The 19,095-nt window shown below is 38.6% G+C and overlaps 1 protein-coding gene across 2 annotated transcripts in view; it reads right to left on the minus strand.

Annotated features, from left to right (window-relative positions):
• Positions 1-19,095, minus strand: part of rftn1b (raftlin, lipid raft linker 1b) — a 272,217-nt gene that overhangs the window by 80,160 nt on the left and 172,962 nt on the right. For both annotated transcript variants that reach the window (XM_030158789.1, XM_030158788.1), the window contains exon 6: positions 10,337-10,540. In XM_030158789.1, coding sequence (XP_030014649.1) covers positions 10,337-10,540 — 204 coding nt within the window. The remainder of the gene's footprint in view (positions 1-10,336; positions 10,541-19,095) is intronic.

A 19,095-nucleotide genomic window follows, 5' to 3' on the forward strand; every position in this document is an offset into this window, starting at 1 on the left:
GAATGTTGTGCTTACCTGGGGGGACAGAGCTTTTTCTATTGCTGCTCCAACCCTCTGGAACTCCCTCCCTCCCACCTACCATCCAACACTGCTCCGCCCTCAACAACCTTCAAATCCCTTTTAAAAACTCCCTTATTTAAGATTGCTTTTAATGTTTAATTGTTTTATATTCATATACCTGCCTTTTGCACCTACTTCTATCTGTTTTTCATGTGTTTGGTTTCTGTTTTTATCCGCTTTATGTAAAGTGTCTTTGAGTTCCATGAAAAGTGCTATACAAATAATATGCATTCTTGTTCTTGTTCTTCTTCTTCTTATTATTATTAATAAATGGCTAGTCCTCTGCTGTGGACTAGAGTACACTTTTACTTAAAAACAAACAAATAAAAACCCCACTGTTCACTGTAAAGGATATTAATTTAAAACTGTTGGATTGTGCTGTTTCCAATAAATGCAACAATTTAATATAAAAAAGAAAAAGCCAAAATTTTTATTTACCAAAAGTTTATCAATGTCATTATTTTATTTGTTTGCGTTGACCTCGGCCTCTGCTGTTCTTTGTAATTTCATTTGAGGACATATAGTCATTATTGTCATGACGTAACAATACTTTTACTACAGTTTCCACCAACTCTACCCTCCTCTGATCAGCGTTCTTATAACCTCCGTTACTGAAGCATTTCCATAGAAGACTAGAGATGGAACACATAAACTGATCTGATTTAGTCAATATGACGCATCCTCAGCATCTTTTTTTTCAGTTACAAAGGAGCGTGACGACAGTGGGATAGAAAAATAAAAACAAGCACAAGGTCAATGTCAGACAGAAAAACCGTTTCCCTTCCTGGACTGAACATGTATCTGTCATAACATGAGTCCGTCTGTATTTGCTAATAACACTGTCAGTGTCACTACCATCACCAGTCTGTCTCTGTGTCCACGTTCTTCACCTTTACTGTTTTATCTCTGTCGAACACGTCCTTGATGTGTAGAAGGTCAGGACGGTCTTCACTCAGCGCTGAGTGAAACTCATCAACAATTCAGAATCTGGTCTCAAAGAAGATGCTAAATATGGAAAATCAGAAAACGCGATTGTGAAGCTGAGAAGCAGCACCGGTTTGATGTAATTAGCCGCTAACAACAAACAGGGCGCCGCTTTGATGTCATACCGCCAGCTGCTCCCGAGAGACGCAAATCCACCAAGTACAACATTCACCTCTGTAAAGTCGTCTGTTTTCTAAAGTGGCTGAGCTCTAATCGCATCAGCTTAAGTCAATGGAAGCTGAGAGTTTTTACGGCGTTGCTGATCTACTCACTTTTCCACTGTTCAAGGGACGCACAAGTTATAGAAGCGCATGAAAAATGCAAAATATGTTAGAGGACTTTAATAGGCAGAAGGAAAAAAAAAAAAAAACGAATCATAATAAAACACTTCATTACTTCATTCTCAGGACATAAAATATGCAGGGAGGCACTAATTTGTTATCAGGTTAATTATCTGTGTTTCAGAGTTGCTGAGGCGTTCACTTTCCCAGATTAATGAATTATGACTCTTATTTACTCAGTCTGGTTTATTCTTCCAGTGCAAGATCCGCCAGCGTCTGATGGAGGAGGAAAGCCCAAACAAGAAATCATACGAAGAGGGAACAACTAAACAACCCCATGAGCTGCAGCTTCTAAAGCACAGCAGGAGGGATCACATCACATCATCTGCACAGAACTAAACAGCACACTATTACGACACTTCAGAGAGACACCATGAGGTTCATGACTGCTGAGATCTACAAAAATATGAAGCCAAAAGAGAGTCTTATTTGCCATTTGAACAACAACAGTTCACAGGTTGTGTTTCATATCTCATATCAGGATTTTTTATATGTGACACATATTTCATTTACGGTCAGAATTCAATTTTCAATCAAATTATGTTGGGTATGTAATCTTCCATTTTAGTTTAAGACAAGAAGGAAAAAATAAAAGAATCACTGCACTTGACTTGTAGTAACAGGAAGAACCTGTGTGCTCAGTAGCGCCCTCTGTCATGAGGCAGGGGTACTGGCTGCTTCACCGAGTGCCTTTTTTATGATTAATCTGCCGGACTGAACAAGTTACACTCATACATTTTACACATTATCCAGACTATGGAAAGTCAGGGCATAGAATCAATGTGTTTGAAACCATTTTAATGGCGACAGAGAGACAGAAACACACTCTAAGACTACGTTCAGACAGCAGGTCTTAATGCACAATTCAAATTTTTTGGTGAAATCCAATTTTTTTGTGTGCTCGTTCATATTACACATTAAATATGACTTCTATCAGTTTTGAGTATGAACTGAATGTGACCCTGAAGTGACCCACATGCATAAAAGAGGTCCTGACGTAATACAGGGGTTGGACAAAATAATGGAAACACCTTAAAAAATCAACAAAATATAATTTAATAATAATTTATGGTGTAGGTCCGCCTTTTGCGGCAATTACAGCCTCAATTCTCCGAGGTTTTGATTCATACAACTTGTGAATTGTTTCCAAAGGAATTTTAAGCCATTCTTCAGTTAGAATACCCTCCAACTCTTTTAGAGACGACGGCGGTGGAAATCGACGTCTTACTTGAATCTCTAAAACTGACCATAAATGCTCAATAATGTTGAGGTCTGGGGACTGTGCCGGCCATACGAGATGCTCAACTTCATTAGAATGTTCCTCATGCCATTCTTTAACAATTCTAGCTGTATGGATTGGGGCATTATCATCTTGAGGTGAAGGTGTTTCCATTATTTTGGCCAACCCCTGTATGTGACCACGCAGGCATGCACTGTGTTTGCAGAAGCAGTGGTGGAGAATCCCAGCTCCATAAAGTAAAAGTCCTGCCATGTATTGGTTCTACCTGTTCACTTAACACAGGTGATTCCACTGATTATCCCACCTACCTGGATGAGGAGTTGTGCTCATCAAAATGGGCTGGTTCAGTGAATGGTTGGAACAAATACAAGGCAGGACTTTTACTTTATGGAGCTGGGATTCTCCACCACTGTGCAGAAGTGACACTCCTGGGACGCAGAATTGTGACGTTTGTCGAATTTCAATGACTTAAAGGTTGGATAAATGCGACCTCACCATTCAGACTGAGGTCGCATTGCAAAATATCAGATACGTATCAGATTTAGGACCACATATGAAAGTGGCCTGGGTCAGATTTTTAAAAAAATCGGATTTGTGCTGTTCAAACTGTCTTTAACAGATCGGATACAGGTCACATATGGGCAAAAAAATCGGATTTGGAACGCCTTTGCCTGCAGTCTGAATGTAGCCTAATTGTATGGGATGAAGCACAGTTTGTGAATGATTATCCAATCCAAGGTGAGGCAGAGTTTGCTGCTCCTGCACCATCTCTTCCCTGTATTTGAACAGTGCAGAAATTCTGAAATTTTGAATTAAAAAAAAAATCAAATTATCGGAATCACATGCAAAATAAGTTTATAGTACAGATCAGTGGATAAATCAACATTTATTTTATTTCATTATTATTATTATTATTATTATTATTATTATTTTCTTTTCATGATGCCTCCCCTGACTGCACGTCACTAGTTGCTTTTCCATTGACCCTCAAATTGCGTGAATATGTAAGCTGCGCATAAAAAGTTACCTAATGGAAAAATGCCAATTTCGCCCAAACTCTAGTTTTTCAGTTAAAAGTTTTTGTGCTGGCAAGAGGTGTTTTTTTGGGCATCGCGCAAATATCATGTCATAACTACCGCAATTAGTCACATGGATAAAAAAAGGGATGTTGATGGATGTTACAAGTGAAGAAGAAAAGTTAAAAAAAAAAAATGTGGCAGTATGTGTGGACACACCAGGAAACCGAATCATTTTTTTTATTTAATACGGGATAGATGGATAATATGTAATAATCATGAATATATCTGTCAATCAACACGATATTTAAGTTTGCTGCCATGTTTATGGAACAACCTCTCGTGTCATCTCGCGATAATAAATAAACAAATTATCGCATCTGTGATTAAATGGAAAAACTGACATTATGCACTTCTGTTTTTTTGACATTCAGCAAATATTGGTAACGTTTGGCGCAGATGTCCAATGGAAAAGCCACTATTGCATCACTTCAGTCATCACCACCACAGCAACAAACACACCTTTATTTTTTCCACACTAATATTAGAGGCTGTTTTCTTCTGGGGTCACATGGTCTGGTCAGACCTTGGTGCTGACTCTTACCAACATCTGCAGTTACATTTAGAGGATGGAATCTACTGCTGGCAAATTAAATGCAGCCAAAATGTACCTCACACAATAATGCGATAGAACATACTTTCAAAACTAAGCCATTTCTACTAATTATGCAACCGTTTCAGCTTTTATTCTCACAGTTTTCCTTGACTTAGACATAAAGCAGTAAGAGGTGCATTAAGCAATTTCAACTTAGAGGAAGACAGACTGATGCGCCAAACAACATCAAGCAGACACAGAACATCATAAGGATTACATTAGTTTTGGCCCATGTAACACAATATTATGTAAAAAAAAAAAGCACATTTTGTAATAAAGTCACTTATATCTATTAGAGATGATTGTTTATGTAATGGATGAGATACAGTCGAACAAACCATTACAGCAAAATCAACCCGACAGAGTGATGCAGAGATTTACTATAATGACCAGTTTCTGCACATTATCCTGCTCAATACACAACCGTTATTATTATTTATTAACAGAACATAATGCAGTAATTGACCAATCAGTATTAAGTATTTAGCAAAGTCCTGTAATAGATTCATAACACTAACATTTGATTTTAGTTGCGTGGAGTTATAATTACTGCACTTCTTTGTTTGATTTAAAACATTTAAAAGTTAAAGAAGCCAAAATCACACACAAAAACGCCAGAATCTGGAAATACAGACCTTCCGTCTTCTCTCCAAATCAAAGAGTAAATATAAGCATAGATGAGCTAATGCTGTTGCATGTCATTATGGAAAAATAAAAACACTTTTGGAAACTAAGAGAAGTGACTTGTGATAGAATCTGATCAGTAATTACAGCGATCCATCACACATTTAATCATCATATCTGTCTGAAAACACAATGTCTGGGCATCACAAGGAAGATGTTCTACAGCCTGAAAACAAAGGGAAGGAGTGGATAAAGCAGCCCCATGTCCTCTTCAGTATTAACCCATAAAGACCCAGAAAGCCACCAGTGACACAAACCATCTACTGATCTAAACCATTTAATACCTGCTGATCCATTAATCCTATCAATACATATAAATAATTGGTGTAAAATGCAGTTCGTTGTCTTTTCATGGTCATCAGATATGATCTATTTGGATGTTCAGAGGCTCCAGAAACACTGTCATCTTCTACAACATTGATTCACCAGTAAAACTCATGGAGTTTGATCGATGGCAGTGGATGGAGACACTTGGTTTATGTTCAGTTAATGAGAGATTTTGTTGAAAAAGTCACTTTTTCTTCAGTTTTCTCCGTTTCAATAAAATGACCCTCAACTTTACTCTGAGCTTTTATGAACCTTTACATGATCAGTAAATGAAATATAGGAAAATATATAATCATCACAAAAAAGCACAAAATACAGAGCATAATATTATAATAACTGGTGATAAATAATTAAAGAAAGGTTAAAATAAAGAGAAAGATTCATCTGGGAACTGGCACAAAAGTAGCACTGGGTCTTTACGGCTTAACACTAGGGAGGCACCGATACCACTTTTTTCCAGACCGAGTACGAGTACGAGTACTTACATTTGAGTACTTGCCAATACCGAGTACTGATATGAGCACTTAATAATACCATTACAGTTCTTAGTTCATTTTAAAAATGTGCTTTATTAACGTTGTCATTACTGACATTTAATGTGTTGGAATGAGTGTTTCTCAATCAATCCACCAGGGGGCGCCGCTCTTAATTAAACATACTGGCCGAATACCACGAAGAAAAGTAAAGTTTTTTGAGAAGAAGAAAGTCTGTAATAATAAACATGGAGACGATGTAGTGGAGGTAACACTAATGTGGATACTAATGTTGATACTGATGAGGGTAACTGTCATAAATACATCAGTAGTTTTTCTCTAACTCACACAGTCGCTCTTTGAACAGATCCTCTACCTCCATGGTTCCCAGTGGTATTCTCCGTCTGGGTACGCATCCATGAGCACCTGGAAAACAGATGGAATGTGCGCAGAGAGCGGACAGAATGCTCCGTCTGTATCCTTCTGTGTCTTTGACGTTACTTTTGTCACTGTCATTTAGTTTGAAAAATCTCCACACTGCTGACATTACTCGTCTGCCGCGTACCTGCTGCACTTAACTGCGAATGTCACGCTGCCGTAAGTGGTGTCGGTGCGGTTGTATTGGAGTACTTTTACAAGTACAAGTACAAATATACTGAGTATCGGACCTGATACCCGATACTGGTATCGGTGCATCCCTAGTTAACACTACAGTTTTTAATGAAGATTTTGACAAAAACAATAAAATATGCTTATGCTAAAACCCTCAGGTTTTAGAAGATGTTCTTAGATGTTGACTTTATCAACTTAGTTGTATTGCAGATGAAGACATGTATTTTAGTTGGTTATTATTAAGTGCACTGCGTTATTATATTTCCATCATAAAAAGCCTCACCTGTAATTTGCAATAACCACAGAAATAGAATAATTTTTACAAAAAGCAGGTGATTTCATATTTTGTTGGACTGCATACAAAATGTGACAGAGAAAACAAACAGGTGTACTTGTTACTCTGTTTTAGACTTTTTTTAGTCCTACATTTCGTGTTGAGCTGATTGAAGAAGTCTGAAACCTATTCCCTCACTGTACTCTGCAACGCTAGCACACACTCTGCTGTCTGGGCTGTCTGTGTATCCGTGCAGCTGCTTCAGTTGTTTAATACATAATGCAGAGCTTTGGTAAGAGCTATAAAATGTAAATTCACATCTCTGTTCAGCTGAAGGTCCAAATCAATAAGTTAAGAGGCTAAAGATGCTAAAGTCTGCACACAGCTACAACGAGCACAAGGCATCGAAATACAAGTCAAACCTTTGAAACAGCAAATGTGATTTGCTTCAGGTTATGTGTTGTTTGATTCAATGTTGATATTAAATCTGAAATGTTAATCATACAACCACCCAGAGATTCCATTGTTTTCCATTGTGCAGGATTAGACCAGGATCAGATACAAGTGTTTTACAGATATAAATGTTCCTTTTTTGTTTACTGGTAGGAAAGTAATGCCAGCTGATGCACCAGTATTGGCCCAGAGTCAGGATGTGATCTGCCACAGGCCTTGAATTTACAGGGACAAGGCTTTTGACATAGTTCCAACACAGAGTATGAAAGATGATCAGCTGGTTCACTGAAGCGTTTGCACCTGTTGCCACTGGTTCTGCTTTTACTAACACAGCCACATGAATATATAATCTAAATATCCATGCTGTGCTACTCTTTGTAGATATAGTGTATTTGGTGATCATGTTTTATTTGTTGAGGTCTGTATAATAGATTTATTAATAATATGTACAAAACATAACACCCTCTGTGTTTTCACCATCATTTGGGGGAAGGACACAACTGTCCCTAAAATGACTTTTATGGGGATGTTATGGCAATGCTAAGGTTTAGTTTAGGAGTAAAAAAAAAACATAGTTAGTGTTAGGAAAAGATGGTGGTAATGACTCAAATAAAATGTCATATCATTAGCCTCATAGCATAATTTCCTAAGTCATACACTATATGGACAAAAGTATTGGGACACGTTGAGTTCAGGTGTTTCTTTTCTAACAGAGGCCTGGGATACAAAACCATAATAACAATTGCCATAATATAGTTTTGTATTGGGATTCACATGACTGCATTGCATTGTTTTGTTTGATTTAAATTGTTATCGCTACTTCCATAATACTGCAGCAATGGTTTTTAATTTCTCTCAACACTGATTTTTTTATTTATTTACTTTTTTTTTATCCATGAGTATAATTTTAAATGTTCTACCTTTAAATTTTTAAAACATTTTTTGTGCTCTTACTCTAAATAATTTTCTACCACAACTAAAAATCTTCTGTCTTCACATCTCACTCAGGAGGAAAAATCTCCCATTAAACTTTTTGGTGTTTATAAAGTATATGGACAAAAATATTGGGACACATCATGGCTACAACTGTAAGATTTCCTGTTCATGTTGATTTGAGATATAAACATCAATATTAATAATCAATATGATATTTATCCCAATATAAAACTATATTATGACATTTGTCAGTATTGTTTTGTATCCCAGACCCCTGTTAGAAAAGAAACACCTGAATTCAACGTATCCCAATGCTTTTGTCTATATGACTTATGTTATGAGGCTATGACTTCTGCTGTTGCCTTTGAGAGACCAGTTCAGAAATGCGTGGCTTCACCTTGGCAAGTGCCACTTTCTTTCTCCATCCGCGACGGTGAGTCGGTCGTCACATGATTGTAACTGACCAGTGCGGTGACCGAAAATGTAAACAAACGCTACACATGGCTGCCTCCATGGTTAACAGGAAGTAGCAAAAGTCATAACAACGATGTGGAAAATAATTCATCGTCAAACGAGTGGAAGAGATTATAAACACTTCTGAATGTGTTGTAGTGCTATAAGCAACAACAATACACCGCGTATATTGGATGTCAATCAGAGAAAGAGTCTCCGAAGCCGTTTGTTTACATACACGGACCTAGCCCAACACACACATCCGACTAATGAGTTGAGTGTGTGTCTTGACCTCCGCCGAACCCCTGAGACTGACTCACCGAACCCCTAGGGTTTGATCGAACCCAGGTTAAGAACCACTGCTCTAAGGTTTTATCCTTTTTCTCACATACACAAGAAGTTGCATCCATAAATGTTATCATTCTAAAATGTCAGTATTTAGTGGGATCTAGTACCGTTTCAGTATCCGTCACCTCATCCTCTACTACGGTGGCAGCAACAAAATGTGGCAGCGTTCTCTAGAACCACTATGTGTTTGGATATTCTAGGGTTTTTAGTTGAGAATGTATTAACTGTGGTCTAGACTCATGCGTAGTGGAGGTGATGCACCTTAACCATGATCTATAAACAGAGGAAACAAGAAGGCAAAGTATGTTCTACTACTGTGGAAACATTGTGACATTAGCTGGGTTTCCATTAGTTTTCCACAAAATAAAAGCAATATTTGTACAATTTTGTCAAAGTGCTACTTGTTCATGTTTCCATTGAAGAGTGTTTCTCTTCTGATGTGTGATTCTAGTAAAGTCCTGTCTCCCGACATGTTGTAATTCTCATAAAATACTGCACAGTTTTTACAAGACGCTCGTTTAAGGAAGATGTTTGCACTGAGTTTGATCCAAACCTCCACGGTGTTGCCACTGTAGTGTCGGTTCATCTACTGCTATTGCACTGACTGTCTTCAACTACAGAAGAAGGGAACGTATAATCGTCTCAAGGCAATGTCCTTATTCACGGCAGCGGCCACGCAGAATGGATTTCTGGGAGAACTGTACATAAGGAACTGACCAAGTTGTGGATCCAGAATTTCCGAATAACCCAGGCAACATTTAATGAACTGTGTGATGTTATTGAACCTTTTGTGGCACCAGACTTGTCATACCCTCTGGAAACAGTTCGTCCACTAAAGTCAGTGTCTATTACTCTGTACAAACTAGAACCACCTGTTCTGAGTCCAGGGTCAAAGGTGAGATGTTTGGCCTGACCAAAACCACCGGCACAGATGAGTGAAAATGGGCAAAATGTGTTTCCATTACACATTTCCACTATACTTCTATATCGAAACGTCTCCAAAACCACCTCATGAGAGTGTAAAAACTTTTTTGTGATCTTTGACAGTTTTTGTGACATTTTGGTGTTTCCATTACTAGGTTTCTATTGTGCAATTTAGATTTTTTACATTTCTGAGGGTAATGGAAACCCAGCGACTGAATGCTAACCCTCTCCTCATGGTTTAAAACAGCTTATTCTAACATAACATGAGCATTCAGGTCGTTACTCTCTAATGTCTACACAATAAATGAATACTGTATTATATTTAAGATATTAAATTGCCCTAAACCTCTCACACTGAGCCTTTCAATCTACCAGAAATGGCTGATGGAAACTTAACATGACTGAAAAGTTGAACATCCAACAAACCAACTCCAAACTGAGACAGTTAACCTAAGAGACGTATTTATGTGCATTGTGGGGACCCTGAGGCCCTTGCAGACCTCTCCCCACATCTTTTCTCTGTAAAGCCCATCACTCAGCTTCAACAATGACGTACCGTTCACGTTCCCCAGGTGGAAATACCCGTCGACCAGTGACGCTCCGTTGTTGAAGTGCTGGGTCATGTGATCCAGCCAGTTGGCCTCCACCCCCTTCACCCCCTCCTCACAGTTCTGCACCCTCAGAGGCACCTTGACGGTGTAGTACTTCACCTGGGCCTCTCGGACCGGCGGGTGGTTGTACAGAGCCAGCAGTTCCACTCCTGTGGAGACACCACACAAAACAAAAGCCCTGTCAGGGACTCGCTCAATGTGACAATACAGATGTAGTCTCTGTGGAGGTCTCGCGTTTTACTGCATGATTATTGAACGACTTCTGTGCTTTGGCCACAACCCAAAGAGTGATTTGGCAGCTTCTGCAGGAGCACTCTCCCTCTGTTCAGCTGCCAGGAGTCGTATGAAATGGCCTGGTAAGCAGCTGGAAGAGGACACACTGGGGTCTGGCTTTAAAATATGTACATTTGGTTGCAATGCAGAAAAACATGTGCAGTATTGTGCTGTGCGATGAAGGCAGATGCATGGGCTGATATACTTACTGGCACAAAAAACACTTCACACAAGAAAACTTCGATATCTGTCACTTCCAACACTTACCACGCTTTTCCACTGTCAGGAACATGGTAACATGGCACCAGAAGAACATTAATTTCAAATGAGATTTTAAAAAAAAGAAAAAAGAAAAAAACTCAGGAAATTGTGGACACTCAACAGGCTTCTTGGCCAAGAAATCTTGGCCACATTGTCTGTGGTCATCAGCCATGAAAATGGAACAAGTACTGGGTTCTGTTCTGTTTCTAATGTCTGTCCAGAACTGTGGCAATCAAATGGACAGTTTTCAATACTACTACTACTGCTACTACTACCACTACTACTACTACTACTACTACCACTACTACTACTACTTCTACTACTACTACTACTACTACTACTACTACTACTACTACCACTATTACTACTACTGCTACTACTACTACTACTACCACTACTACTACTACTGCTACTGCTACTACTGCTACTACTACTACTACTACTACTACTACTACCACCACTACTACTACTACTACTACCACTACTACTACTACTGCTACTGCTACTACTACTACTACTACTACTACTACTACCACCACTACTACTACTACTACTACCACTACTACTGCTACTGCTACTACTACTACTACTACCACTACTACTACTACTGCTACTGCTACTACTGCTACTACTACTACTACTACTACTACTACTACTACTACCACCACTACTACTACTACTACCACCACTACTACTACTCCAACTACTATTACTACTACCACTACCACTACAACTATTACTACTACTACTACTACTACTACTATTAGTACTACTACTACTACTACTATTACTACTACTACTGCTACTACTACTACCACTACTACTACTAATAAATATAATAATATAAACTGAAATGAATACAAGAAGTAAAGTACTTGGAAACTAAAACTACAACTTCACAACTTTTGAAGAATAATTAAAAATCACAGACTCCTCATCAAATATAATAACAGTTATTTCATTCCTATTGTTGTTCAACCATGTTATTTTTTTGTATTTGTACTTTTCTACAGAATCTTACAAAAAGGGTACAGTAGATATGAACAAAAAGTCTTTTTTTTACATTTTGCTTTAACAGAATGTAAGAATTCCACATTAACCTGCTTGAATTCTCTATTTTCAGCTGTGCTTCATGTTCTCCAGACCAACCTCTCCTATTTCTTGCATATTTGCACCACAAGTGGTACGCTTTGTTTTAAATTTTCTGTGCCATTTAAAAATTCCATATTTCAGCTAAAGAGGTCCTTGTGTTTCCAGAAACAGGAATCATTTTACAGCTATTCTCTTAATCATGCCTTAAATCAGATGTTTTTGTCTTACCAGTGGTTAAAATGATGCTTCTAGCCATGAAGTGGACATTGTGCAGATATATCGTATCTACTTAAAAACTCAGATAAAATTGACTATCATGACAATTTAGTTGAATGAAGCACTAGATTCATTTAGACTTAACTAAACACTTATCTTTGTAAGACACCTTGTCTCTTGTTGACAGACCATTAAAATAAGGGTACGTTTACACGGCAACACTAGGATCTAATTCCGCAAAGATTTCTCCTTTGCGTTACAAAATCATTCCGCGTTAAGACGAAGCTGCTATGATAACGATCTGCGTCAACATGAGTCCGCGAGGACGGCTGAATACGCTGTAGTGGCCATGCCAGACCAGTAGCTGGCGATGTAGAGCTGTAGTGAAACAGTGGTGGTAAAACACGCGCCTGCGCACAAACGATTTCCGGTTTAGACAGCCTTTAAATGAGAAGAAGAAGAAGAAGAGGCGCTGGTAAGAGTGTAAGTCTAACTTTTGGTGGAGAAGCGACAGCAAACTGAGCACAGTTAGCAGCACGTATGTTGTTCTGAAACCGGCCATTGTTGTTGTGGTTGTTCCTTCTTTTTCTGCAGCTTTATTTTGTCATAGAGGCTGGCAAACCAGCTTGGAGGTGCATTACCGCCACCAACTGGCCTGGAGTGGGTTAACTGGCGGTTCTTGGCTGCGTGCGCATGCGGTGACGTCATATTTTACCCCAGAACGCTCCGATTCGCGTTAACACGGAGCTGAAATGCGGAGCGTATAGATAACATTCCACCCTGGACCCTGGTATCAAAAGTTTCCGGATTCAGGCACTCTAGGCACCGTTTCCATGTTAACAGAAGGCTAATCCGCGATGAAATCTTCCCGGAGTCGACTGAATCCTACGCCGTGTAAACAGCCCCTAAGATATCGGAGAAGGACTCTGTATCTTCCAATACTCTGTTTCTGTCCTGATTCTTGTGCTCCTGACACCGGCTTCCATGTACTGTTGACAACACAACTGTCACTTTCTGCCACCAGTTAGGCCCCGCCCACAAAATACATCATCTCTGTTTACCAACATCAAAATGTTATATAGAACAAGGTTTCCCAAACTTTTAAACTCGCAACCCCCAAAATAACGGTACCAGAGGCTGGCGACCCCCACTGTCCCCGAAGTGACTGAAACATTTAAAAAAACGTGCACACAGGAGTCACACAATGATACTGTGGCATATTTGCCACATTGCATTGTGGGTACTTGTCATTTTATTCATTATGCAGGAGTTCAAGGGGGTGTTATGTTAAAGTTTATTTAGGTTAATGTGTCTGTTTTACAAGATTTATTGGCCTTTTTATGTTTATTTTTTATTAATGTGATACTATTAGTCAAACCTGTAGGTTGAAAAATGCCTAACCTATTTGGTGCTAACAGGTTGTTGCACATGCAGTTTTAATGAAACTTTGCTCTTTCAAAATAAAAGCACTTCTATGCACCTTGAAATTCTCAATATCCTTCCTTCAGTGTATAGGTGCAATAATACTGCCCTTAGTCAGTCGTAACCACCTCAGGGATCACATCAAGAGGTTTCTGAAAATCATCTTGCAACCCCCCACTGGTGTCCCCCACTTTAGGAACCCCTGGTTTAGTGGTTTGCCATTAAAAGTAGGCTTTCATACATAGGTCTTAAGTATTGGAGCTGTTGATTGAGGAGCTGATAGATGTAAGATCTGTGACGGCAGACGTTGCCTCCTGAACTGAACCCAAACATGGGTCTGGATTATAGTTGATTCATAGTCTTCCACAGTTTCTTAAAGCCTTTGTTTAGCATTTGTTACTGCAGCTCTTCCTACATATCACTACTGTTTTCCATCTAATAAGGTAATTCTGTGTCTTGTATTAATTGAAGCATCTGTTTTAGTTTCCCTATTTCCCTGCTTCAATCATGCTTATTTGCATCACTAAGTTTTCTACTTTTCCCAAGTATAAAACATTTATTTTGCAGTATTTGAACTGAATTTTCAATGCTTCAACTTTTATACATAGACTGAAAATGCAAATTAAACACAAGAACAGACCCACAGACTCCAACACAAATGTAATGTAGACACACAAGCATGTAAAAGTTTTATATATTGAAGCTTTAAAGGTCATTCTCCACATCCTCCATTTAGTTTACATGCATACTGTTTGAGGTGAACCTTTGACACACATTCAGGCTGGTCATGTTTGTATGTGATGCACAATAATCCCAGTTTATTCATCGTTATCGTATCATGAACAAAAGTTGAACCAGGTGCAAATACATGAGAAATGTAAAAATAATACAAGATGAGATTTGTGTTGCTCAAGGCTGGACTCACAAAAGCAGTGAAAATCTTTTCCAAGGATGATTTTTTTTTTTTTTTTTTTTATTCTACATCAGTTCTTTTTCAACAACAAACGTGAAGTGAATGAGAAGCAGTTAATGTTATTCACGCTACCAGTTATCCTCATATTCCTATTAAGGCTTTCCTGAAGTGATGTAACTCTACCGATGCAGAACTTAAAAGGGGCCGTTTCATTGTAACAAAGTTAATTCGTGCTATAACCCTGAATTATGCATTAAAGGTGCTCCATGCTAGCTGTTGTTTACATCAAGCAGAAATATACATAATGCAGTGAGCCTCCAGGGGAAGGAATGAGCTTAGAAATTGGCCCTGGGTACATGTGTCAGCGCTCCATGCTAATATCATACTTAATCAAAGTGGAAAGAGTTTTATTTGTTGTGATGTGAGTGAGTGAAATGTTTGCTCTTCTTAGCTTTGAAAAACAGAAAAACGTGAGATGTGAGCAGGGTTTGAATCGACTGAGAAACTGTTCAAATCCATTCTGGTAACATTTCCCTCCGCCTCGTCCCTCCGATGCAAATGCCGGCCTGTCATTCTGCAACTGAACCAGATGGATGAGCAGAATGTGTGGCACTGCCGCCGCTTACCCTGACCACCCACACAACTCACAAGGGGGTGGGGAGGGTAAGGGGGGCGAGTCATGGCTCTGACGCTTCGGTCCCCCGTCCATTCGTCCCTCCAGCACACAGCCAGGAAAGAATGAATCTCTTAGAATCATTTCTTGTCTGGCTCATCTGACTGATGTGACAGCTGGCCACCAAATTCCCTAAATCTTGTCATTTGTCACTGGAGAAAAGTCGAATCACAGCAGAATATTCACACCCTCTCCTCATCTTTCCCATGTTACCCACGATACAACCAGACAATATGGCAAACAAATCTTGGGCAACACGAGGCAATGACTGTCTTCCCATTCAACATGCCCCGAACATGCACTGCGATAACATGATTTGGCTGTGAGTTGGATCATATAAACTTGTTTCCAGTTTGTTTCAAGGCCTGAGATGGTGAATCCAACCCAGGCACCAGGAAAAACATCACCCTCTTTTCTGTAAACAGTGTATGTGTGTAATACCAACATTTCTGAATCAAAACTATATGTCAAATCATACACTGGTGGTCCACATTAGGGATGTAATGACATGAAAATTTCATATCTGATCAAAATTTTCACGGATATCATTATTATTGTGATAGTGTTGAAATTGTGTTCAAAATGTTCAAAAAGTACTTAGACATACACTGAAATAATTTAACCAAGTTATATAAAATAAATAAATAAATAAATAAAATAAAATAATAGGCATAATGTACCTTGTCTTGGCAGAAACATTCAAATATTAACCCTTAGTGGTCTGAGCCTCTTTTGGCCATTTTTCAGTACTTTTGATTTTGCCTTTATATACTATATAAACAAATGTTTACTATAGCCATGTTTGGTATCTTTTTATTCAGCACTACTCCATCTATATCGTCTGCCTGTTATTTTTTCACTTTAACCTACTACATCAAAATAAAAGGCCAGAAAAAAAAAAAAAAAAAAATCCGATTTGAAAAATGTATATAATTTATTGCATAAATAACACAAAGATGCTTAATGAACCTTTTCAAAGACTTTAAAAGTGAATATTGGTTCCAAATATTAGGTATATAAAATCAAAATTGTAATAAATTAAAATTATATTCAGATATTTGACATAAAAGCAGATCTTTACATAGGCATTTTTTTCCCCTAAAAGTGCGGTCATCAAACACGGTTATCATGATAATTAGAATTTAAACGGTAATACTAACCGTCTGCAATTTTACCGTGGTTAATCGTTATACAGGTAATCGTTACATCCCTAGTCCACACACATCTGTCTAGTGTGGTAAAACAAGAGTCAAGTGATACTTAGCTTCTGGAGCACCTCCTAATGACAGTAAATGGGAGGTGATACCTGACAGTTTCATACTAGACTGCAGACGATCACAGACAAACCCAAGCACTGGTCAACCTCACACCAGTTAGGGGTTAAATATCTGGGGAGGGTGGGGGCCAGTAGCCTTGGTCAAAGAACATGTTAAGGCCTATTCATGCAGGACTAGTAAAGGTTAAGGGTTAACTCACTTCATTATCCCTCTAGGGAAATTCCCTGTCTGCATTTTACCCACTGTAATATACACAGTATTTAGCATTAGCATTAGCACTTAGCATATTAAGAGCAATGAGCTGCTGTTAAAGGTACTCCAGGACCAACGCCAGATCTTCATCAGTATTTGGTCAAGGACACGAACAGGAGGATTGCAATATGTAAACCTGTTTTTGATGACAGGGAACAGACAAACTGAACAGAGACAAGCCCTGGTCTGACTGGGAATCAAACAGCAGACCTTCCAGCTGTGAGCATGATGCTACCACCACCACCACAACATACAACCTGTGGACGTCTGGTGATTTGGAAACCCTCCCCCCATGTGGTGTGTTCATACAGCACTTTGGCATGAGATGAGGGAAGTCTGGTTTTTACACGAATTTACAGACATGAATGCCTGGTTGTGATGTCAAAGAGGGGGCGCCACTTAAATATAGACACAATAATATCCAAGGATAAAAGAATGTTCCTTATCATATACCAGTGGTTTCCAACCTTTTTTGACTCGTGACCCCATTTTAACATCACAGATTTCTGGCGACCCCAGACATTCAAAACTGAGACTTTTTTTTTTGTTGCTAAAATTAATTTGTTTTTGATCATGTAATAGTTTGCTACACTATGTTGCAAATAAACAGTAATTTTAGATGATATTTAGTCTATATAATGTATATTATTATGGATGGAGGCAGAAAAGCCAGGTGTAGATTACTGCACAAAGTGAGAATTTTATTTTCCTTGGTCAGGATATGTACAGTCAGTCCAGCTTGGATTTACAAGGAGGACAATTAATACTGAACAAACAATAACTCAAACTATGAATTATGAAAGAGCTGCAGCATCTGAAACCGACCACAATGAACATTTGAAAGATAAACAGTACCACAGTGCTGCAGTTTCAGCTTCACAGTTTGTCTTGTGTTTTATGTAGTGTGATCGTCTCTATCAACTCACTATATATATTTTAAGTAATTTTTTTTTTTTAAATTCTCATCAATTACTAGACATTTCAGGCGACCCCATTTGAATTCCAGGTGACCCCATATGGGGTCCCGACCCCAAGGTTGAAAAACACTGTCATATACTGTTCCATACTGATCCATCCATTGTAGCTCATTTGAAGTGGAATTTTATTTTTTTTCTATCAAATTATAGACCTGGCTGGTTTGCACATGATTGCATGGTAACCAGACCAGTAAATCTAAACACTATCATGCACAGACAGCTGAGGTGGTTATAGTCTGATGTGCTGATAGCACAAAGAGGACATGGAAGCAAGTACATATGCACCATCACCACATTTGAGTTTTTACCTGCATTTTCTTGATATGGAAGAAGTAGCTGCAGTGGATGGTATGTATAAAAAATCCAGTGCATCAAAACTTCTTTAAGTGGTTAAATTTAGTAAACGAATCCACTTCAGACAGCCTTTTGATTTGAATGTTAATAATTATAAGTCTTTTTTTTTTGTGGACATTTTCTTTTCTAAACCAAGTCATGGTTTCGGACTCTGACCAGGTGCTGCCACTGTGTAAACCTAACTATAAAAATCATTGAAGGTTGACTGCCCTCTAGTGGTGAAGTTGCACATTGTAATCCATTGAATCCCTCTTGTCTCACCTTCCCCTACGGTGACCACTGGAGTCAGTGTTTAGCTCAGCTGTGAGAGCCTTTATAGTTTGTAATAATAGCCCAAAGTCAAACAACAATCATGGAAAAATGACTTATAATGACAGCTGTGGTTTTGGCCGTGACACAAATGGACTCTAAAAATTGTATTCAGTGTTCCTGAGAAACTAATACGAAACAAGAAAAGCACTCGGAGAGTGCAGACCTCTGCCAAGACAGACACCCCCCCCCCCCGATCACCACCAAAATTTAATAATTTCTTCCTTGTGCCAGTATCAACATTTCCTGAAAATTTCATGAAAATCCGTCCATAACTTTTTGAGTTATCTTACTAACAAACAAACAAACACACACGCATGCATACAAAGCAAAGTAATCGCAATACCTCCTGGCGGAGGTAAAAAAACTCAAAGAATTAGATCAGTGAAGTTGGTGCAAAAACAATTGATGTCACTGTCCAAACCTTTGTCCATGACTGTAGATGTCAGCTGTGATGAAAAAGGAAGAAGAATGAATATACTGTTGAAAACACAACACAAAGGTTAAGATTATACAGATCTGGTTACAGAAATGTCTGGGCTATTGTCTACTGTGGTGATTGGTTTGATGGATCATGGCACTTTCTCCCATGAATCTTTTGCACGTCTCACTGAGTTTCAGTCAGGTCATAAAAAGGTTCCAGCTCCCACTTTCTGTAACTGCAGTGTAATTAGATAAGTAACAA

This window comes from Sphaeramia orbicularis, chromosome 16 (assembly GCF_902148855.1).
Source record: "Sphaeramia orbicularis chromosome 16, fSphaOr1.1, whole genome shotgun sequence".
In the NCBI taxonomy this organism is placed as follows: domain Eukaryota; kingdom Metazoa; phylum Chordata; class Actinopteri; order Kurtiformes; family Apogonidae; genus Sphaeramia; species Sphaeramia orbicularis.